General features: G+C 36.5%; 1 protein-coding gene across 2 annotated transcripts in view; it reads right to left on the bottom strand.

Annotated features, from left to right (window-relative positions):
- LOC118006650 (integrin alpha-1) overlaps nucleotides 1-24,881 on the bottom strand; it is a 170,675-nt gene that overhangs the window by 38,453 nt on the left and 107,341 nt on the right. For both annotated transcript variants that reach the window (XM_034999364.1, XM_034999365.1), the window contains exons 10-18: nucleotides 21,581-21,654; nucleotides 20,762-20,906; nucleotides 15,473-15,615; nucleotides 11,912-12,055; nucleotides 10,260-10,517; nucleotides 7,923-8,053; nucleotides 4,177-4,343; nucleotides 2,427-2,563; nucleotides 285-395 (exon numbers count right to left, since the gene is read on the bottom strand). In XM_034999364.1, coding sequence (XP_034855255.1) covers nucleotides 285-395; nucleotides 2,427-2,563; nucleotides 4,177-4,343; nucleotides 7,923-8,053; nucleotides 10,260-10,517; nucleotides 11,912-12,055; nucleotides 15,473-15,615; nucleotides 20,762-20,906; nucleotides 21,581-21,654 — 1,310 coding nt within the window. The remainder of the gene's footprint in view (nucleotides 1-284; nucleotides 396-2,426; nucleotides 2,564-4,176; nucleotides 4,344-7,922; nucleotides 8,054-10,259; nucleotides 10,518-11,911; nucleotides 12,056-15,472; nucleotides 15,616-20,761; nucleotides 20,907-21,580; nucleotides 21,655-24,881) is intronic.

Raw genomic sequence — 24,881 nt, 5'->3', positions numbered from 1 at the left:
CCATGTATGCAACCCAGTGTTCATTAGTAATAAAGGGAGTTCCAGGAGGGTAAACCATGTCGTTCTTTCAACTGGTCCTAAATTTAGCAGAGATTAAAAGAGGTGCTGTTTGTAAGTTCCCTCCAACAATAGGAAATAGAAGAGTTGAGAAAAGTCTAGAAGAGTCTCATTCTTTTTTTAAAAAATTGATGTAGGGTTGTGTATGTGTGTCTATGTGTTTCAGTTTTTTCCCCCCCAATATGTTCACATATAGGCATTCTGAATTTTAAAAAAATATGACTTACATATTCATGTACTGAACTTGGTAGGGAATCATCAAGAACAGGCCCATTTTCTGGATCGGTAAGATTAAAATCCAAAGTTATCCTTACAGAGTCCCGAAAGTCATGCTTGTCCTACAGGTTGAAGCATAACATATTTTATCATTGGTATCATATTTGCTGAATGTTCTGGCCTTCTTATGGCTTCCTTCTTCTGCCCCTGTGGGTCATGCTAGCTGGAACATTCTTGTGCACCTGATCTGACATGATCTCATCAGGCTTTTGCTTCATTGGAGAGAGACTGCCTTCTACCTTGATAAGGGACAATGCTGAATGCAGAGGCTTCAGAATATGACCAAGTTGATTCACCGCCAGCTTCTCGGGGGCCCTGCTGGAGTAATAGGATGTGCCATACTTGCCATGTGAAGATATACTACTCTGGGCTGCTTGTATAAGAATATCTTTTCTCTTGAGATCTTGAGCTAAAAACTGCCATTTGAGCTAAAAACTGCCATGTAATACTTCTAAGAAAGTCTCCCAACTTCAAATGAGCAAACTTTCTTTAAATTGAGTTGAATTTCATTAGTATAACATATGTCTCAAGTTGCAAGAATTTTATAATGTAAAACGATATGTAAGTAATAGGAATGCAATCAATATCGTTTTATACTATCATGAGTAACACCCATCATTTATGGCATGTCCGGAATTATGAGCTTTACACACTTTATTGAGAAGTATTTCAACAGTCCTCCAAGATGAGTAACTATTATAGTCATTATTTTACAAATGAAAAACTGGGCCTCTAAGAGACTAAACAACTTGGTCAAAATCACTTGGAATGTAGAGAAGCTTTGAGACAAATTCCATCCTGGCTGACTCCAGAACAAATGTTAATGTGTCTATTAAAACCCAAAAGAATTTTAGAAATTTTGAAACTAGTCCGTTCCTTTTAATACCAAGTGCCTACACATAGCTAGATTCTACAATTTGGACAAATATACACTACAGTGATTTCTAGCAGGTTGAAGGCAGGGGCACATCTGATTTCACACCCTTTCAAATTTATACAAGTTCTAACTCCTAAATGTTCAGTTCTGATTCAGTAAATAGGGGGTAACTCCAGTTTTTTTTTTTTCTGATTATAGATTGATCTTAGTGTTGACAGATAAGTTAATTTTGATATATATTCTATGGGGAATATTGACTTGAAAATCACTGAAAAAAAATACAGTACACCAACAGGCATGTTTTCTGTCACTTTCTTACCCTGACTATAATATTTTAAAAATATAGAGTATGAATACATCAAGAATACAGAAATAAATCAGAGGTGGGGGGAATTTGGCCTGTTTTCTTTTAAAATTCCAGGATCATGTATAAGTCCCAAGTCTGTCTCAGTCACTAAAATCAGTGTTTTCTCATTACATCCATTCTTCCCTCTTTTTTTTTCTTTAAGTATCATGTACGTTATAAGAAAATGTTAAGAAACTCCTGCCCTTATTGGGAACATTTCACATTTACATAGTGACTAAATAAAATGCATTTTAAATGGTTCAAATTGGCTTCCTAGCCATCTACGGAGATTAATAATTTGCTTTCCAAGGCTCCCTTATTACTGTAACAGAAAGAAACTTAGGTAGCACAAAGCCTATGGATAATAGAAAATGCCAGATTTTTTCCCTTTAATTTAAAGTCAAAGAGTGAAATACATAGTTCTGTGGACAAGAAGGGACCCCAGAAAACCTATGGCCCAACATTTCTCCTCAGGGCATGTAATCACTTATCCACATGTGACAGATGAGGCCCACAAAAGTTAAATGATGATTTCAGTTTGAAAGAATAAATGAATGAATATATAAAAAAGAGTGAATGAATGAATGAAGGCAGAAGGTTTCTTATCAACTAGTGCACTGTGCCTTCTACTATTCCATAATATAAGGATGACTGATAACACACACAGGGAAGAGGAAAGATAGTTTTATGAAATGCACTTGGAAATCTGAAAATCAGACCTGTGATTTTCTGATAAAAGTGACCAAATAAAATGAAGTTTACTTCATCATGTGCACTTTGAAATGAAATCCATAAGATTGACTTGAAATAAGACATCTATGCTTTATTCTTGATTTGGAATAAAGCAGTTATAACATATGATTTACTTGCCAACATGTAGAAGGAAAGCTTAGTGCATTCTGATTCTTCAACTGTGATGTTTCTTTGAATCCTTCTTTCTTGAGTTCCAGAGAAAAAACTTCGTGATATCTGTCTTAGTGAATCTAGTGTGAGACGGTATTGCATATCTGGAAACAAAATGACAGAAATATTTTCTTGGGGTAATTTTTATATGGTCTAGTTCATTAAATTAACATTATAGAAAACTCTTGAACAATCAGTCAACAAAAAATTTCTATTACTCAGCTTATCCACACTACTGTAGTACAATGGTGGTCCCAGTCATGAAGATAACTTTCAAGAACTCTGCAGAACCACTCTCTGAGTTTACTATGCCTTTGATGTTTAATCACACTTATTTTATAACGTATATGTACATATGCACACCCACACACTCATACACATGTACACCAACATATAAACTAATTTTCTGATCAAGCATGTGTTTATTGGGTTTTCACTTAAATTATTTTTTTTTAGTTTAGCAATGTTGAAGCCCTGTTTAGAATATTGATTTTATTATTATTATTTTTTTAAAGATTTTATCCATCTATTTGACAGAAAGAGACACAGCGAGAGAGGGAACACAGCAGGGGGAGTGGGAGAGGGAGAAGCAGACTCCCCGCCGAGCAAGGAGCCCCATGCGGGGCTCAATCCCAGGACCCCGGGATCATGACCTGAGCCAAAGGCAGATGCTTAACGACTGAGCCACCCAGGCGCCCCTGATTTTATTTCAATAGATAAAAAATATATACACTAATGAATTCTTATCTATTTTATGAAAAAGTCACTTCAGAATGTTCAAAGAACATAATAAAAGAAGCTTAATAAATAAGTTTAATAAAATAGTCATACCAAAATAAAAAACAAGTTAAACTTATGCTTTCTAAAAAGGCAACAATCCTACTTATTTGATTGCTTAGTTACTCTATAAAAATTAAATGAGACTCAAATAATGTTGTATATGAAAACGTAAATCATATTTTACAGTTTTACCTAATTTATCTTCTAGTCAGAGGGCTATTGCAGAGTATAATTATGAAAAATAGACTTTAAGGATTAACGATTTTTCATATTCTACTTACATTTGGTTTATAGAGTAAACTACTCTTTTGCAGCCTATGGCCTCCACAATTTTGACTCCAACATATTTCAATATCATTAAAAAGCCACCTTAGGAAGTGTACATGTAGGGAGGAGGACATACCTAGACTGTGCCTGAGAACACACACATGGAACATGTCTGATTCTCAAAAACCAGGGTCACCTTCTAAGTGGAGCAAAGAGATCTCAGGAAGTGGGGGTGGCAAAGTATTCAAGTGCTTTGTAATACCAGTCTTACCAAAGAGAGGGCAGGAGAAGGAAGAGAGGGTTTGTGAAAACCCACAAGAAGGAAACCTGGGCTCCTTGGCCCAATCTCCAAACTCTACTTCTGACATGGTATTATTATTGTTGTTTTTAGCACCTGGTTGTGGTACATGGGAGAGCCAGAGGGAAACTATGGACTGTGGAGACCATTGCACATAAGCATATAGTTTCTGCTCCAGATTTTACTGGGTTCTATAACATAGTCTTTCTTCAGTAGATTTTTTTTTTCAAGGTTCAACATATTCACAGGGGCAAATGTGATAAGCAGATCCCTCTCATGGGGTAAAATACAATATCTTACTGGATTTCATCATGCAGGACCCAATGTATTGTCCTCCTGCCCCAAAGTACTTGGTATACATTTGACACTTACCAGCTACAAAAATTGTCTCTTCTTTGGACTTTAATTTCACATCAAAACACACTGTGGCATTTATGCATACCGTTTCCTTTCCTTCCACATGGCAGTTTTTCTTTTGGATATTCACTTTATTGGGTTCAAAATTCATGGTCACTTTAACAACAGCCACATCTCGGGACCTACAAACATAAACAATGATGATTATTCACACATTTTCACATTTAATGAATGCCATCATTATGGGAATGCAATATGAATGCACTGATGGGGATACTTTTTTGTGTATAGTTGGGCTCTCAGGATTCCATTTCTTTGGTGATTTTTAAAAAATATTTATTTTATTTTTTATTATTTTTAAAGATTTTATTTATCTAAGAGATAGAGAGAGAGAGAGCAAGAGAGCTTGTGCATGAGCAGAGGGGAGAGGCAGAGGGAGAGGGAGAAGCAGATTCCCCACTGAGCAGGGAGCCCGCCTCGGGGCTTGATCCCAGGACCCTGAGATCATGACCTGAGCCAAAGGCAGATGCTTAACCTACTGAGCCACCCAGGCGCCCCTATTTATTTACTTGAGGGAGAGAGAGAGAGCATGTGTGAGCAGGGGATAGGGAGAGAGGGAGAGCCTCAAGGCTACTCTGCGCTGAGCTTGATCCCAGGATCCTGAGGCCATGACCTGAGCCGAAACCAAAAGTCGGGTGCTTAACCTACTGAGCCACCCAGGCGTCCCTCTTTGGTGAATTTTTGATACAGAAAAGATGGTATGTGATGTTCTGAGGACACCCAGGTTGTTTTGGGACTATCTTAGGCTTTGGTTCTGAGTGGTAGCGGAATATACTACCTCAAAATGTGACTACAGGAGTTCAGGCCATGTCATTCCAAAACATATCACTTTGGTATATTGATTATTTTGAGCTGTAGGCACTTGACAAACAGCAAATGCAGGAAGAGGCTTCTGCGAACTTTCCTTGTACCCAAAGACACTCCGAAAGGAACTTCACTGGAGTTCATCGACCAGGAAGGATTGGCTCCTATCATAGGACAGGAGACACCACAGGAGATGAGCTTTGTCACAAACTATCATATCACCCATCTGGTCTTTCCTAGGTCCATTTAACTTCCTTAAAAAGTATTTACTCTCCTTATAGAGGCCTATATACCTTCTTCCTTTTCTCTATTAAGATGGTATTTCAGTCTGAATTCTAAGCCACCTCAAAGAATTACTCATTTTTCTCTGGGTATCTCCCATGTATACATGGGGTATACATGTTAATAAATTTCTATTTGTTTTTCTCTTGTTAATCTTTTATTACAAGGGTACCAGCCAAGAACTCAGAAGGCTAGAAGGAAGATTATTTTTCATTCCTTACAGTTCACAAGACAAAAATCTGTTTTGCCTGTGATGGAAGGAAGATGGAATCAAGTGCTCAGGTGCAACCTCAGAACCAAAACCAGATTTTGGGAATCTTTGAATTTGTTCCCAATCTGGAAAGAGTCCAAAGGTCCATGGACAACTTGTGTGCACTATAATACTTGTACAGACAAGTACAAGTACTATAGCTAGTTACCTTGTGAATACATAGGTCTTTGATTTGCTTTTGCATTAAAAAACTGTATTTTTCTTTTAAAACATCTTACCCATAGAAAACATGAAAACATAAAAAAGGAAACAAAGAACACAGAAATCACTTGTAATTCTACCACTCAGCAATAATCACCATTAATATTGGATATGCTTCTTTTTCTTTGAAGAATATATATCTATACATATAGATATGTGTGTGTGTATATATGTAGAGAGAGACATATACACACATGCATATACATCCATACATACTTTTAAAACATCATAATATAATGAACAGATTTCTAATATTTGTATTTTTCTGGGAACATTATTTTTAATGACAATATACTATTCCAACATATGTATGTATTGTAATCTGTTTACTCAGTCCTTTCTTATTGGACATTTGTCTTAATTTGTTTTTTTTTTTTAAAGATTTTATTTATTTATTTGACAAAAAGAGACACAGCGAGAGAGGGGAATACAGCAGGGGGAGTGGGAGAGGGAGAAGCAGGCTTCCCGCTGAGCAGGGAGCCCGATGCGGGGCTCGATCCCAGGACCTGGAATCATGACCTGAGCCGAAGGCAGACGCTTAACGACTGAGCCACCCAGGCGCCCCTTAATTTGTTTTTTTTTAAAAATAGTGACTAGCCCAGTGCTGTGATCACTCTAAAGATTATATATCTTAGATGTAGATTAAATCTTTAAAAATTTTTAGGAAGCAAATTCCTTGTTAAAAAATATGAATATTTTAAGGCTTTTTAACAGTTATTGGCAAATACCTTCTAATGTATTTTAACCAGTTTACTCTTTCACCAGCAATGAACAAGTATGTCTAGTTCCCTGCTTAGTAGTTTGGATCCTTCAGGAATGAGGCTGCCTTGACCACTTCCCACCGCACACCCATCTGCCCCAACAAGGTCTTTAAAAGGGTTATAGCACAATTTATTCCACATGATGGGGCATTCAATATCTGCTCCTGGAAGTCCCTGATTGGGATGGACTTCTGTTTATTGCCTGCCACCTATATCCACTCTAAATCCCTCCTTCAGCATTGTAAATCTTGGTCTTCCTGTCCCAGTCTGTTTGTCTGGGCAATGATAGGGGTCCAACTCTGTCATTTTGGCCCATCAATGATAAAGCACTGACTGGGAGTAAAAGAGGCCATAAAAGTAAGTCTTCAGAGCTTTGTAAGAAACCTTTGAAACAAAACTGGAGAGTAAAAATTGCCCTTATAATGTATGTATTTTTAATGAGAGTGAATACACTAAATATTTTTTGAGTTAAGGTTATCAAAATAATTTAATCCAGGATTAACCATTTAAACAGAGACTAAATGTACCCTTTGTTGCTGATACTGGTGACTTCTGGTTTGGAGTCCTGCTTCTGGGTGAGCCCTCCCAAAGTCACAGCTACTTGCTACCCAGCATTCTCCTTTCCTAGGCACCACCTTACAATTTCTTTTCCCCCTACTGTACAGTTAAAACATTTTTTAACATAATGGTTATTATCCGTGTACAGTTTAGTGTACAATTTTTATTTGACCTTAAGTTCTTAGACATTATCTCTATTTTTAATTTTTAAATTTTTTCTTCAAATTTTTAAGTTGCAGTATAGTTGACATATAATATTATATTAGTTTCAGGTGTGTAAAACAGTGATTCAATAATTGTATTCATTATGCTATGCTCACCACAATATGTGCAGTTACCATCTAGGTATGGTATGGTATAAATATAATATATAAATATAAAATATATGTAATAGAAATATAATATAAACACAGACCATGATGCACAATTGTCTAATTATACATATTAGGTAATGAATGAAGAGTCAATTACCCCGAAAAGTTTGTGAACAACTCAAAATTAAGCATATTTTCTTGTTTATATAATTCTTTACGAGGCCCTCTTCTTCCCTATGCTGCCCCCTAAAACAGAATACCTACCTTAGTGGCAAGCACATAATAAATACCCCAAATTAAGAATTGGTTCTACTTGTTCCTTTAATATGGTTTCTCTATTTTTAAGATTTATTGACTCCCCCAGCTTCTTTAACTAAATAGCTTTTATCTAAATAATGGGGTACAAAAGAAAACAGATATTTGGTATGACAGGAGCTCCAATCATACTCTGAGCTCTGGAACTATTTGTGCAGTATCACCAGATGAATTGGATGTTATTAAAATACATACCAGAAGAGGGCAGCACCACCAAGGCCCCCAATAGTCACATCAGTCAGACCATCACCATTTAAATCCATTTCTCCATGGATAGACTGGCCAAAAAATTTTAGTGTCTTGCCATCTCCACCTGATGGAATACGCTGTGAAAGTACCAACAGAGAGTTTTTATGCCAGAGTGTCTCTTCAAAAGCAGTTTTAAATAAATCCGAGAACTTGGATTGGTTAACAAAAAATAAAACTTGCAGATCTTTTGGAATCCTGCCTAAGAAGCCCCTCATGCGGAGACAAGTTGAATTACTCAGATGTTACCAAAGGTTATTCTTTTTATAGCACAGACAAAATAATCCAGGGTTACTGACACCAGAGAGAGGGAAAAAAATTTTATAACGTCATCTTGTCTAATGCTCAAGGAAAACATTGTGAGTAATTGGCTCTCCTTTCTAGTTCCCACTCAATCCCATACCACAGAGATATTTAAAGATACTGGAACCTTGAAAACACATCATACAAGCAAGAGAGGAAGTAGAAGTTTGTCCTAGGGGTCAGTTTGGGGTTCACGAAATTTGGGGGATGGATATAAATAACACATTCCATCAAATACATTTTCCAGTGTATGATTTTCTTTGCTAAAAGTCAAGGGCACCATAAACTCAATAGGTACAAATGAATGTGGAGTTCTCGAGGACTGATTTGTGCACATACCCACACATAATGTGTTTAATATTCATACTTCCTGATTTAGCTTTGGTTCAAGCTGATAACATTTTAATAGAACCTGATGGCAAGGAGACAGGACTGACAGACCCTCCCTAAACTTGAGGTCTTCTTAAAAACCATAAATTAAGAAGGCAAATAAGGCAAACCAAATGGAAACACTTTCCATGCTGAAATGTTTGTGGTTCATTGGGAAGTATTTCCTTATTTTTTCATCAAACAAACCAGAGACATCTGCCTCATTGGTTCTGGAGGAGTTCATTCAGTTTGATTCTGGATTATCACATACACAAACAGCACCTCTGGTTACCATGGAAACAAGTGAGCACATCCTCACCTATCCCTGGGAAAGCATTTTGCCAATAATTAAGCAAACCCAACTCTACTATTCTTTTTTCTTGTTATTTAAAGCTGCATCTTGAGTTACCACCATTTTACAAAATAGATTTCTTATGACAATCTATCCTATTATTAATGATTTAAATATCCTCTTTTTTTCCTACTGCAAATGTCATTTCACTAAGTTTTCAGGATTAATAGTGAAGGAATAAAGTGGTAGAACACAAGAAAGAAATGCCTTCCTGCAGCTCCTTATTCCATCATGCTCCCATGGTTAATACTGCCTGTTTTCAGTTAAGTAATACCATGAAGAATTTTGAATTATTTGAAAACAAATAATTTACTAAGTGGATGGAAGTGTTGTTACTGAAATATGCCCTTTACTTTATTGTTTCACTAATGTCATTATCACTTTACGAAAAATTAAGCACAACTTCACATGAATAGATTTTGAGAATTCTTTTGACTATAGTACAAAAAGAACAACTATAAAAAGAAATAATTGATGTTCTGATTTTCTTTTCATGTTATATTAGTTCAATGCCTAACTACTTATGGTTACTTAAAACAGACAATTACATTAGAAGAAGTCCTTTAAACTCTCCTACTTTTATAGTGCATTAAATACTTCTGCAAATTGATATTTTTCTTATGTAGAAAAAATTACATTTATGGATTAGAACCATTAACTGACAATAAATTTAAAACAAGAACAACAGAAATCCCCTGCAGGTTAAGCTTAATTATTCATATTTTTTTCCAGGAGGGATTACTTGTGAGGAAATTGTAAACCTTCAGGAACCCAAATTCATTTGACAAAAATATACCAATTTAAGTCATAAATATAAATGTAATGCAATTTCATTATAACAACACAGATATTGAATATAAAAACAATAATCTCATCTTTATTGGCTAAATTATATCATTATTGTTCTCTTACTCAGAAAGTGGTATCCTCTGTTTAGGATCAGGCACACTGCAACTGTTAAATCGCATCGTTAAAAAATGTTCACTTTTTTTTTTTTTTTTGGTTTGTGTTTTACTATTCTGAGAGCTCAGATCATGGAGACATGACAAATAACAGAAAAAAAAAAAACAAAAAAAAATCTAGATAAACGGATAAAATACAAAATAATGCTTCTGTAAAGAAAAGAGAAGTAAATCTAGTTTCCCAATAGAGTCAGAAGAAAAAAAAAAAAATGAAGTAACTCATGAAGCAAGACAAGAAGCAAGCCTAGCATTGAACCCACTTATCGTTTAAGGGTGGAATGTGTACGTTTAACTTCTTACTTGTGCGTACTCTTTCCTTATAGTCTTGCCACTCCCATGATAAATATACACGGCTCCCCCATGATCATCTTCCAGGGGAGCTCCTATCACAATGTCATCAAATCCATCAAGATTGAGGTCTCTCACAGCAGCGATAGCTGTTCCAAAACGAGCCCCGCATGGCTCATTTTTGTTTTCTTTTGTGCATGAATTGTGCTTCAGAGATGAGCAGCAAGTCTGCTTAATGGGCTCCAGGCTCATTTGATATTCAAACCTTGTCTGGAAGAACGATAAACAGGATACTTATGGATTTCTATCATCACTACAGCATAGTGAAGTTTTTAAGTACATGCTAAATCAGCGCTGTGAAGAACCATTTGTACATCAACGGTAAAGTTTGTAAAATTTCTTAAAAAGGGTGCTTATCTGGATCGAGTTCCGCATGGGGTTCCCTGCTAGGCGGGAAGCCGGCTTCTCCCTCTGCCTCTCTCTCTCTCTCTCTCTCTCTCTCACTCTCATGAATAAATAAATAAAACATTAAAAAAAAAAGGGTGCTTATCTGAGAGCCACGTAAAGATTTTAAAGAACAGATTGTAGAAGTGTAGGGAAGAAGGCATATTGAGGATTTTAATGGATTCTCTTTTTAATGCAACATAGTGAGTATATAACTCACAGAGTGTTTTTAAAGCCAAAGAACTGAATTTTTAAATCCTCAATTCAGGCCTTTATCCTTCCTTCATCCAAAATTTGCTGCTTTGAAAAGTCTCTGTAGAGTCTCCTCTGTAGGGCAAAGAGGAAATTACTCTGTTCAAAAAGCAAACTTTCCCCAAAGCTATCTAAAGCAAAACAAAACAAAACAAGACAAAAACCCCTGAAAAACTCAGTAAAGCAAGTACTAGTAATGATGGACAGGAACACACGTTCTAGGAAAAAAGGGAAAAACAGCCCAGGACCAAAAAAAAAAAAAAAAATTGATGGAGGGAGCAAACAAAATGATAGGAAGAAAGATATACAATTTATGAATTAAAAAATTAATTGGAGAGACTCTAAGAATTTAAAAAGCTAAATGGATGAATACTGGACTTTTCTGTAAACAGCAAAACAAAACAAAACAAAACAAAACACTCTTCTGATGAAGAAATCGAGAATTATTTCACCTAACAAATGATGTCTAAAGTCAGGAGTGGCAAACAAAATCTCAGTCCAGCCCAGTGAGGTATTCCAAAGACCATAGTAGTTTGCTGAAACCGGTCACTGCCTTAAAATTCACTACTCCACAGTCTCTCTGCTTCTCTAGCTTTAACTGTTTTAACAGCAATTGCAGTTTTAACTGCTAATGTTTCCAACACCTCCAGGCCAGAGCCATGAATGGCTGCCCTGTGAGTTTATTTAGCAGTTTAATAAGATTTATATTTATCTTTATTCTATATTTTCTGCTAAAAAAGAATAGTTCACATTTCCGAGCAGAAAACATCTAATGGTTTGAACTACCTTATTAGAATTCTAAAATGTTCATTTAGAAACTGAGGAGTTGGTGGGGGTAAAGAGGCCCTGAAAGATTCTTCGCTCCTTTTTCTAAAGTGAGTACAAAATTGGAACTGCATTACTTATTTGAAATTGAAAGAAAGGAAGAGAGATTCCTGAAATTCTGCCAAACTCAGAGGTAGCATTACCTGATTCAGAGCATACACATATACTTTCCCTTGTTCCTCTTTCTCTGTTCCCATGTACATGGGAGCCCCAACCAGAAGAATGTCGGTATTAGAATCTTTATCAATGTCAATTGTTGTTAAAACACTGCCAAAGTAGGAACCAATCTAAGGTACAAACAAAACAAAACAGTCTGATGAATATCAAAAATTCTCAAGATAGCTAAAAGCCTGAATTTCTTTTACTTATCCTCATCTAGAAGAGTATTTGAGATTCAAATAGATACGGAAATAGAAATAAAGTATAGAAATGGATTCTACCTGAGAGCTCTTTACTGGCTCTTGTCGGGGGCTAATAAATAGGCAGACCCACCCTTGAGGATGAGCCCCTGTCATAGATTTTGCAGCCTGAGAGTAAGAGAAACGGCTTCCTTTAGATTTCATCCTAATGTCTCTTTCTTCTCCAAAAAGCAGAAAATGTAAGTAATGCCACCATGATTTTCTTTAAGGAAATAAAATGAGATTAAACAATAAAAGGCATTCTGGGATAGCTTCAATATATGTTTATACACAGTAATATAAAAATATGAAATAAAATACAATAGGAAGAACTGAATGTCTTGGAATACCAGTGCAGGGAATTTCACCTTGTAGACTTAGAAGATTGTTCGCTCATGCATCTGATAAATTATTGAACACTGCATCTGAAACTAATGATGTACTATAAATTGGCTAATTGAAATTAAATTAAAAAAAAAAAAAGAAGACTGGGGCTCCTGGGTGGCTTGGTGGGTTAAGTGTCTGCCTTCAGCTCAGGTCATGATCTCAGGGTCCTGGGATGGAACCCCGCGTTGGGCTCCCTGCACAGTGGGGAGCCTGCTTCTCTCTCTCCCTCTCCCCTTCCCCACTCATGCTCTCTCTTTCTCTCAAATAAATAAATAAATAAATAAAATCTTAAAAAAAGAAGATTGTTTACTCAACAAAATGGGTAAGTCTTGTCCTAGCACTTGCGGAAGATAGAAAAATATAAAAGGATTGCAGGGGGACCATCCCCTTGCAGCAATGTTTGTTCTTTTAAAGATATGGATGTATTTTAGGGAAATGCAGGAGACTTACACTTCATTATCTAAATGCAATAACCTTCCCAAATATTGACCTGTGTTTAATATTTGATGCTCTTGATAGCTGTCTTATTGAAACTTCCTGTCTTGGCTTCCATGATTTTAATTTTGCTCTCTTGATTCTGCCACGATATCACAGGCCACCCTTTGTTTTCATCTTTGCTGGTTCCTTTTCCTCCTCCCATGCCATAGATTTTGGCCTCCCCTAAGCTAAGACCTGCATTTTTCCACCATTCTCTTCTCCTAGGTGGCCAGTCCTTCCAAACATTTCTATTACTGAAAATTGCAAATTTCATTCTATCTTCCGCTCAAGGCTCCAGTTCTGCATTCCTAGACATTGCTAGACACTCAGACAACTGCTAGACATTGGTTTTCAAATGTCCTTTCCTCATAGGTTATGAAGGGTTGAAAAGGTTTTTTGTTTTTTTTTAAGTTGAATTAATTACAAACATAAATAAAATGCTGTAAGATCTAGTAACCTCGGGTCTTCATTCCCCCATGACAATAGCCATCTGGAGCTGAGTAGGAGCTTAATGTTTAGAAGGCTCATGAGCTGTCCAGTCCATGGTTTCCACCATTTCCTGCTGTCTTCTGTGTAGTAGCTTTATTTATTTACTTTACCTTCCTGACACCCACAACCACTTGAATTTGTACTCACTGTTACAGGAAATATGTAAAACCAAATACCATTTAAAAAAAAATCTACACTGCTTGAGTTGCTGACATTCTAATAATGGTGCTACCTTTCTCTCAGATTCCCAGGCTTGAAACTTAAATCATTCATAATTTAAATCATTTGTAACTTTCATCAGTAATTTTTCACAAAATTTTCACTTCCTGTCTTATAGACAATTAATAGAGTGATATCAGACCTAAGATGTCATAGAAAATGCTTCGTTTTACAATCCTGTCAGTTCCTCCTTATTTATGTCTACTACATTCCTTCCTTTTCCATTTTTATTGGTGATACATCATTTTAGGCTCTCTTCACCTTAGCCTGTTTTTAGATTGTTGAAGCATTTTCTGATTACAAATGTGGGCAAAGGGCTAATAAAACCCTTTCACCAGGTTTTATTATTTTATATATATGAGAATCTTTATACATGAGACTCTTAATTTTGGTTCACTCTAACTCTGTTCCCCTGGACATCTGTGGGGGAAAGGAGTTCAGTTATACTACTAAGCAATATTGAGATTGGTCAAAATAATCTCTGGTTGGGACATTGCATTTAGGCTGTGGGGATCTATAAATACCTGATGGAGCTAACATAGTTTGGGCTTCCCAAGATGACTCTGACAACTGCACGCCCTTAGCTAGAGCCCTGAAAGCTATGTTTATGGTGTCATTCTAAAAGATATTGGCTCCTGTGGGGTGTTAAAGAGAGGGCAGCTCTGTCCTTGCCTGATGTGTCTGTCTCCTCTGACCTAAGCTGTTCTGCTGTGCTGGGCATCTGTGAGTACACCTGCAGGGGAGGAAGGCTGATGCTGCCTAGCCTTGTGGAGTAGTTGGTGATGAGAGGAAGGTCGAGGGGCAGTCTGGTGACTTGGGATATTTAGTGAAGCCCAAATGATTGCAATGCAATACTAACCAATAACACAGATGTTTTGGTTAAAAAATATTTACCTATATTTATGTTTGCATATTGCATGTATAATTTCTTAAACTACTTTTAATATTCAATATCATCTAATGAGAATTTTTTGATTTTACATAACTTCCCAATACTTCCAGGAGAAAATCCAAATTCTTTAGTTTGCCATTCAAAAGCCACACAGTTGGGGTCCGCGTTATCTTTTTAACTGGCTCTTCTGCTCTTTCTACCTATCTATGGTCTATCTTTCCTTCTAAACTAGCACAAATCTTATTCCGTAGTAAGATCTTTGGCACCAATCCTAGCTTAAAACAATCTTTCCATCTTCTGCATTTACTGTCTGTGCCATTGGCATTTTCAGGCTTAATGTTTTAGAATTTTTTTCTTATATGTATATATTTGTTCTGTGTATCTACATCATCATCTATCCATCTTACCTCCATTTCCATGCAACTGAAATATTCCTGAGGCCAAAGATGCAGGCATTTTACATCTCTACAAGGAAGCTAACATGGAACCTTGTTTAAGGTTGATGTTGACTATGACAGTACTTTTTCTTTTTATTTTTCTATTATTATTTTTTAAAGATTTTATTTATTCATTTGACAGAGAGAGAGCACAAGTAGGGGGAGGGCATAGGGAGAGGGAGAAGCAGGTTCCTTGCTGAGCAGGGAGCCCAATGTGGGGCTCGATGTGGGGCTTGATCCCAGGACCCTGGGATCATGACCTGAGCCAAAGGCAGACGCTCAACTGACTGAGCCACCCACGTGCCCCAGTACTTTTTCTTTTTAGAGTTTAGGACAATTGATGGTTAATTTAAATTTACATAGAGTATACATGGATTAAATTAAAACAATAATTTTTAAGCTTACCTGTTCTCCACTGAGTGTCTGGAGAATCTTGATGTCTCCATCTTCCATCCTGTAGATGACAACTTGGCCCGTATGATTGTACCGTGGCTGTCCAGCAATGTACAGCACATCTCCAGAAACAGTGGCGGAATTCACTGTGTAACCTAACAAAAGAGCAACGCCAGATGTCAAATATACTATCTGACCCCTTAAAGTCTGCACAGAATAAATTAAGATCCATTTTAAATGGTTGGGAGAATCATTTTTATATGTTTATATAGATTTCTCTTTTTTTGAAAATATTATTTAATGCAGGGAAGTTTGTCTCTGTAGAAACTTTTAGCATGCTCTCTGATTACTGTGATTGCTTTGTCTACCCCCACCTCGGTTTTTCATTGTTTAAAGGCACAAATGATATAACAATGATGACAGAAAATCCCTCATAATCCCAATTCACGACTTTGTAATAAATCAATTGTACTTCATCTGGACATATTTTATAGAACCTAAGAATTTTAATAATTATTACTTTTATTTTATTATTTTATTTATTATTATTTATTTTATAAAATTAATAATTTTATACAGCTGGAATCATAGTAAATGTAAGCCTTTTCTGTGTCGCTGCTGTAGATTTTTATTTATGTTTATTTATTTGTTTTTTAGAGAGAGAGGGTGCGTGTGTGCATAGGAGGTGGGGGGAGGAGCAGAGGTAGAGGGAGAGAATCTTAAGCAGGCGCCATGGCCATCACGGAGCCCCACGCAGGGCTCAATCTCAGGACCCTGAGATCATGATCTGAGCTGAAATCAAGAGTCAGATGCTTAACCGACTGAGCCACCCAGGTGCCCTCGCTGCTGTAGATTTTTAAGTAGTAATTTTAAGTAGTTGATGTTTATTTCTCTGAGTTAAGGCATAAAGGGATTACATTTCTACCACAGGATCATTCCCACTAGAATGGTAGAATTTTTAGGTGGTTTTTAATTTTTTGATATTATACTTAAGGCTGCAAAGACATCCTTGAACCTTTAAATTTTTTTCTTCTTTGGGGTTTTTGGTGACAAATTTTAAGGAATAGATTACTGGATCGAATTTTCAATTCTTTCAGTGTCTGGCAAATTGTTTCCAGAACATTTTTACTAATTTATTCCATGAACAGCCAAAGCACAAACTAGATTTATCAAACTCTCACAAACATTGGGTATCATTACTATTATTTAAATTTGTGAATGTTCTAATAGATGTTAAACATAATCTAACAATAATACTTCGCTGTGATTTTAATTTGCATTTGTTTGATTAAAAGGAGATGGGTGGGGGGATGGGTGAAATAGGGGATGGGGATGAAGGAGTGCACTTGTGATGAGCACCAGGTGTTGCATGGAAGTGCTGAATCACAATATTGTACACCTGAAACTAATATTACACTGTGTTAACTAACTGGAATTTAAATTTAAAAAGTGAGCTTTGACATTCCTCTTTTTAATTGGGCTTTCAGTTTTTGTGTGTCTTTGAGGCAGACAATTCAATTTTTGAGTGAAGAATTAAATTTATTCTTTGTGTCGTTAGAGTACAGAGCTAAATCAATGAATAAAAATTACTATGTGCACATTTCAACTCTACAGAAGGAAGAAATATTCTAATAACCAGATCTACCCATCAGCAGAGGAGAAGAGGGCAGATTATTTTTCCAAATGCCACAGAATAGTATTTCTTACTAAGAGAAAGATTATATGGAAAATTTATTTTCCAAGTGTTTTACTATAAGGTAATAGTTTCACTTTCTTACAACATTTCTGTAAAGGAACAGAGGTTTTTTTGTACTAAAACATGTTTAATCTCACATGTGCTAAAGGAACACAATTCCTCAGGCATTTTTCCTTCATGAATACTTTTCTCACATTCTTATTTCTTCATCTTTCTTTGAGCTTCTAAAAAAACTATGCATAATAAATTGTAAACTATTCTTTTTCGAACAAGTAATGTTACCAAACAAGTACTTATGTTACTAACCACAATATTGCTTAAAAAATAAAAACTTTAAGGTCATGTTTATACACAAATAAAATAAAAAAGAAGAATGTGCAAAACAAAGACTGTTTTATTTCATATCACTCTACTAAGAAATATTAAGAAGGGATTGGCCTAAGAGTGTTAGTACACTTTGATTTTTTTTTTTTTAACTTACAGAGCTATGAAGGCCAACTGATAAAAGAACATTTAAAAAAAAGTTAAAAAATTATGTTTGAGGCTTGGAGTTGTGTGGTTATTTGGTTAATTAATTTTGATAATTTGCTCTTGATAGCTACATCTATTAACTGAAGTCTTCACAACGACAGTATTCTACTGGTTAAGTCGTTACTGATTGAAGCTCAAGTGTTTAAAGACAATAAGGAGGGAGAGAGAAAGAAAGCCAGGTAAAGTCTAATTTTCTTGAAAGGAAAATAATTATAAACATCTAAGCTTAATGTTGCTTTCTGAAGAGAAAAAAAGCAGAAAATCGAAGAGAAAGGAAAATTCATTCCATAGCCTGCTGCATGGATTTACAAGAAATAGATCCTGTCAGCTCTCATAATTCAATCCTTGGGAAAAGTGCTAGGATCTGGTGAGATAATGGGAAACAGGTATGTTCTGCTTTGGTTTCATGCATTTGCCTCACATCTTTACTTTTTTTCTTGAATTTGTCTGGCATGATTAGAAAGCGGCAGACCGTGGGTAGAGGAGGCAGGGAATGAGATTTCCACTGTTTTCTCACCATCAAAACCACTTGCTAAGTGCATATTGGCCTAAGGCAATTCCTGGGTTGTGGAAAGATGAGTGAGTGACTATACCCTGAGAGAGGTTCAACGGTTTCTGTTCCTACTTTTATCTGGTTATTATTGATTACTATGAGATTTTTTTTTTTTTTATAGAGCATCTACCTCTCACTTTGTTTCCTCCATGAGATTTTCCACAGTCTAACAACTTGCAATCCACACAGATTTCAGACCAACACATTCAAACTCTTCTTAATTTGTAACCCATACAAGCAGACATTTTGAAAGTTCCATTTTAGATTTAGAATAATGTTTGTGGGTATAAAGGTATTTTTCTTCCCTGTCCCCTTTCTGGGTGTTTTTCTATTTTAAAAGAAATCTTATATATCTTAAACTTTATGTTGGCAAAATATCTTATGTGCTAACTTGTGATTAAGCTAATGAAATGATTTCTAAAATATAAAATCATCTAAGCACATTGTGGACAACATACTCCCAAATTTCCTTTTCTGGGCAGAAGGAAATCATATGTTATAAATACTGTGGTTACGAATGAAGGTTCTCTTAGTTTTTTTCTTGCTCACAGTGATATCCTTAAGTCTTGAATTCTCTAAGCCTGCTTTAAGCAACGTTGAATCTAAACTTTCTAGGAATAATAGATTTAGGATTCTTAAGACTATTCGGTTTTAAGGAATTTTATCACATAATAATAACTCAGAATATAAAAAAACTAGTGTTATTAAAATGTGTGAGCTATTTTTTTTAAAAGATTTTATTTATTTTAGAGAGAGAGTGCACATGTGCATGCAAGGGAAGGAGGGAGAGAAAGGGAGGGAGAGAGAGAGAATCTGAAGCAGACTCTGCACTAAGCATGGAGCCCAACTCAGGGCTCAATCCCAGGAATGTGAGATCATGACCTGAGCTAATACCAAGAGTCAGATGCTTAAACAACTGAGCCACCCAGGTGCCCCAAAATGTGTGAACTTCTTAAGATGTCACACACATCTTTGTGGATTTCATGCCATATCTTTAATTTTGTAAATGTCTTTAATTTTGAAATGAACACTGGAATAGAATCAAGAGACCTAGATTCTAGTTCAGATCTGTCATAGGTAGCTGTGACATCATTTTTCTATTCCTTAATAACTTAATTTGGAAAGTTGGATGTTTACCATATGCTCTCTAAGATCTCTTTTAATGTATATGAATTTTGAGCCCAACCTCTTTATGTTCTAGCACAATCCTCCAAATACTTAAAAGATATGCTGTGTACATTTTGTTTCCTAACCATCAATTTCTTCAAATTTTGTCGAGGGTGGGGAAGGAGAGAAAGGAATTGTTTCCAGATCAGTATCCTTTAGATAATCTTTTAATCAGCACAGCCTAGATTGGCATTTTCTTTTGTTATGTGTAATGTCTGACCAGGGCAGAATGTAATAGGATTTTTATGAGAAATAAACTAGACTTTCATGAATGCAGTTCAACATGTGTTAAGGGGCTTGAGGACTCACATTATATTTGCTGCTTACTGCCATATTTTTAATTATCTTAAATCCTCAGGCCTTTCATTTTTCTTAAGTCTTGTTGCCTCTACAGTTTTAAGATGTGTCCTTGAATAAGGAGATGTATGGATCTACCAGTAAAGACCTCCTCCTACCTTCCTTGTAAAATAGAAATAAACTGGAATAGAGAGAGAAAAAGACTTGCCTCCAGGACAGAAAGATCCCAGAGAGGAATGCTAACATAGTAAAATTGAACAGTGAAAGATATTTGTTTTCTTTACCACTGCACCCCCAGCACCAAGAACAATGCCTCGGGCAAAATAGGTACCGGTCAAATATTTGTTGAGTGAGTAAAGAGTTGGGAAACCATACCCTGAGTATTTTTTTTCATCCTAGGCCCTCCTAATTATTGACTGAGATCATTTAGTGCTAGAATAGTTCCCTGGTATCTCCTAGGCAGCTTGGTACAGATCTAGAATAAGGTGATTCCTGACATATACCTCCTCATTCCAGAAACGTCTTTGAAAAATAAGATGATATTACATCTCACTATTTGTCTTATTTAATAGAGTTATTAAAGAAGAAGCTATATATCAAGACAAACTTACATTTTCTTTTCCAAAATTCGGACCCATAGAAAGAAACCAATGATATAGGATATTTTAGAGAAAATGGGAGTCTGATCTTCAGGATATTAGCTGAATCAAGGTTTCTCTTTTTTATTGTAATTTCCTGTCCACCAGGTGCAAAGCTCTTCTTGAATTTAATGAGAATACCAAACACAGGGAGACCTCAAAAAGTGCACGTAACAGCCTAAATCATTCCTGCACTTCTGAGAGAGCGTGACCTCCATGTTCTTTTATTCTGACTACTGCTCAGAAACTAAGGCTGCTTTGGAATTTCATGGGTCCTATAAAAGGTCTAACTCTTGGAAGTGATTTGTCTTACATGGTTATAAGTAAGCCTATATAAATAAAAGCAAATAATGCTAAAAATAAAAACAAAACCAAAAATAAAACATAATAATTTTCTATCAATTACATCCAAACTTTACCTAAGTAAGAAGCAAGAGGTTCATTCTTTTTGGTAGACTCAACGTTAAAGGTCGTGTTTTGGGGGATTATGATTTGATTAGCCTTCTGCATGACGACTGTTCCATTCCAATCATAGGCTCCTACTGCTCCAAGCATGACCCAGTCCTTATATCCAAATAGAGAAAACAAATGATATTTAACAAAATAGTAAGAACACAGCATTAACAATGTGATGGGTTCCGGTCAAAGTGCTTTACATATATTAACTCATATAATTTTCACAATAACATGATAGTAACTTGGCAGAGTAAGTAACTTGCCCTAAGTTGGATAGTGCAATTGCCCATTGCAATGTTAATATTCCTTTGCATGGACTCTGATGCATTTTCTTTCCTCAACTACAAATGATACATTTCCCAATCTTGCCTTTCTGTTTAATTCTGTTAATTCAAGAATCCTAGGTCTTGAACATGGAATTCTAGTAAGATCTTTGATTGAATACACTGAAACTGAGAAAAAGATACATTCCATATCATTAGAAACCCTTTTAAGTTAAGTATTTCATTTAGCCAGATGTATAATTACATAAGGCAGACCTCAAAATGTTTGATTCACAATTATTAGTACAGTGTAGTGAACTGTGTGGAAGAAATTATTTTCCTAGCAAGTTTGTGAAATGTCATTTTCCTATTTGGATTAGGAACATCATCACGGTTGGAATAACTGCTCAAGCCATGAACTGCTAGTTGCACTTATAATGCCGATGCCTGGGCATTGCTTTCAGGAGTGGAAACCTTAAAAAAAAAGATACTTCATTTTCTACCAAGTGGTCAATGTACCTGTGAATAATGAGCACTGAAGCCAGTCTGAGACATTTCCATTTCAAATGAAGCTGCTGACTGGTCAGCTGTAGCTATAACAGAAACATAAATGCCTGTTAGCACACTGTTGATTTGGAGAAGACAGAGGCCAATTACAGTCTGGGCTCTTTACCAACCAGAATTTCCAACATCTTTTGAGTATGTTCAGCCACACATTTCTCAACCCAAAATTCCTAGGTAGGGCTGGGTGAGGACAGAGAAGGTTAGCAGAAGGGCCATGTCTAAATTCTTGACTGATGGCTTCCCCACCCTTGCTGCAGAAGTTGAGAAATCTCCATTCACGCTTCTGTTCTTACACTGTGGATGCCTGTGGATGATATGGCACTTTGGATCCAGGGGGTTAAAGTTGAAAGTACTGAGGTTGAAAATCTCTGTCTTCCCCTCACACCATGGGAATCCTGCTCAGACATTAGGCTAAACTTACCTGCTATGTTATGGGGCTGAAATAATTTTATTCACATATCTAAAGAGGTCTCTTGACTCTACCAGCCCCACCTGTATTTCCAGTTATAGATCCTCTCAGAATTCCATTATTTGATAAAGGGTGAGGGGTTCTGGGTTTGTATTTGCTCTAATTTCTGGTGGTAGGTATCACTCACAAATTGGGAGGAACTTTTTGACGGGCTCTAGGTCACATGCCATACAATCACATATTTTTTTAAGAATCTGTACCCATTTTTTGAAAGACTTAAATGTGAGACAGGAGTCCATCAAAATCCTAGAGGAAAACACAGGCAGCAACCTCTTCAACCTCAGCCGCAGCAACTTCTTCCTAGAAACATCGCCAAAGGCAAGGGAAGCAAGGGCAAAAATGAACTATTGGGACTTCATCAAGATAAAAAGCTTTTGCACAGCAAAGGAAACAGTCAACAAAACCAAAAGACAACCAACAGAATGGGAGAAGATATTTGCAAATGACATATCAGATAAGGGGCTAGTATCCAAAATTTATAAAGAACTTATCAAATTCAACACCCAAAGAACAAATAATCCAATCAAGAAATGGGCAGAAGACATGAACAGACATTTTTCCAAAGAAGACATCCAAATGGCCAACAGACACATGAAAAAGTGCTCAACATCGCCCGGCATCAGGGAAATACAAATCAAAACCTCAATGAGATGTCACCTCACACCAGTCAGAATGGCTAAAATTAACAAGTCAGGAAACAACAGATGTTGGCGAGGATGCAGAGAAAAGGGAAACCTCCTACACTCTTGGTGGGAATGCAAGCTGGTGCAGCCACTCTGGAAAACAGTATGGAGGTTCCTCAAAAAGTTGAAAATAGAGCTACCCTACGACCCAGCAATTGGACTACTGGGTATTTACCCCAAAGATACAAATGTAGTGATCCAAAGGGGTATGTGCACCCCAATGTTTATAGCAGCAATGTCCACAATAGCCAAACTATGGAAAGAGCCAAGATGTCCATCAACAGAGGAATGGATAAAGAAAATGTGGTATATATATATACAATGGAATATTGTGCAGCCATCAAAAAACCCCCAAATCTTGCCATTTGCAACGACATGGATGGAACCAGAGGGTATTATGCTAAGCGAAGTAAGTCACTCAGAGAAAGACATGTATCATATGATCTCACTGATATGAGGAATTCTTAATCTCAGGAAACAAACAGGATTGCTGGAGTGTTGGGGGGTGGGAGGGAAGGGGTGGCTGGGTGATAGACATTGGGGAGGTTATGTGCTATGGTGAGCGCTGTGAATTGTGTAAGACTGTTGAATCATAGACCTGTACCTCCGAAACAAATAATACATTATATGTTAAAAAAAAAAAAAAGAAGATAGTAGGAAGGGAAAAATGAAGGGGGGAAATCGGAGGGAGAGACGAACCATGAGAGACTATGGACTCTGAGAAACAAACTGAGGGTTCTAGAGGGGAGGGGGGTGGGGGGATTGGTGGTGATAGCCCCGTGATGGGTATTAAAGAGGGCATGTACTGAATGGAGCACTACGTGTTAGACGCAAACAATGAATCATGGAACACTACATCAAAAACTAATGATGTAATGTATGGTGATTAACATAACATAATAAAATTAAATTAAAAAAAGAATCTGTACCCTTTTTTTAAGTCAATGGTCTGTAATGAGGTTCAGTAGCAAGCATCAGGTCTTTTTATCTTTCTAAGAGCTCCGTGAATCTGAAAATTTTTTAACGAGGATTTCTATGGGCAAGATTCTATACCCATTTTTAGGCTCTTTACTGAAATACAGAGATAATCCAGAGCATTCCATGGAAAATGTGCTACTCTCAAAATATTCACCAACCCAAAGCCACAACCTCCTAAGGGGATTGCGGGAATGTTGATTCATTTACTTTAAGTAGGGAGTTACTGATTTATCTGGTTTTGCAAATAAGTTAAAAATAGTGCATAATTTTAAGAGTCAGTCTGCCCTCTCATTGAGGCATGAGAATAATTAAACTTGTGAAATCACACTTATTTACTAGCTATTTGCTGTCATAAATTTGTTAACAAATACATCAGTGATTGCCTTTTTTTAGGACTAGTTTAAATGGGGATATCAATCAAGAATTCAAATGTATCATTTTAATTTCATGTATGAATTATCCTCTAATTTAAATGACTGAAGTACACGTTAAGTTTTTAAGTCCACAATGCTTTATGGTGTGTTTGTATTTATCTTTTCAAGTCCAACTGTAAGAGCGCAGCAGCAAAACCCTGCATATTTCCAGTACTTTCTCTTCCTGCTGTTCTGCTTACAGCGGAGAACAGAGAGAAGGGAGTTATGTGACATTCCACCTGCTGAACTGTCCTCATGGTAATTAGCCCTTTGCACATCTCTGAATTTCTTGCTGTCAACTTCTCCCAGGACTCCTCATGAGTACTGAGATAACCACTCTCCCCACTGCTCGGCGTCTGGTTAGGAATTTCAGCATTTTCCCCAACATTTGCTGGGAAAGGGAGACAGACGGTTTTCTGATCTTTGATTGGGCAAGTTGGTGGCGTGTTCTCATCACTAGGTGGCGCTGTCCGTGGCAAACAGGAATTTCATAATCGCAGCTATTTACCATCTAAAGATAAATGTTGATAGGAAGTGGACACTTCTCAAGTAACAAGGAAATGAAGGCCTTTCTGCTGTCATTATGAAGAAAATCCTAAATAGGCTAGTCAAAACACTGCGTTTGGTTAGGCCTCAAAGTGTAGCAATAAATATGCGGGAGACATTTTAATCTGAGGACATTTAAAAAATAATTTTGCTTTTAAATATACAGA

This window comes from Mirounga leonina, unplaced genomic scaffold, assembly GCF_011800145.1.
Source record: "Mirounga leonina isolate KUSES-001 unplaced genomic scaffold, KU_Mleo_1.0 Mir_98, whole genome shotgun sequence".
NCBI classification, from domain to species: Eukaryota; Metazoa; Chordata; class Mammalia; order Carnivora; family Phocidae; genus Mirounga; species Mirounga leonina.
Note: the sequence above shows the minus strand (reverse complement) of the source record. Positions and strands in the feature narration are given on the sequence as shown.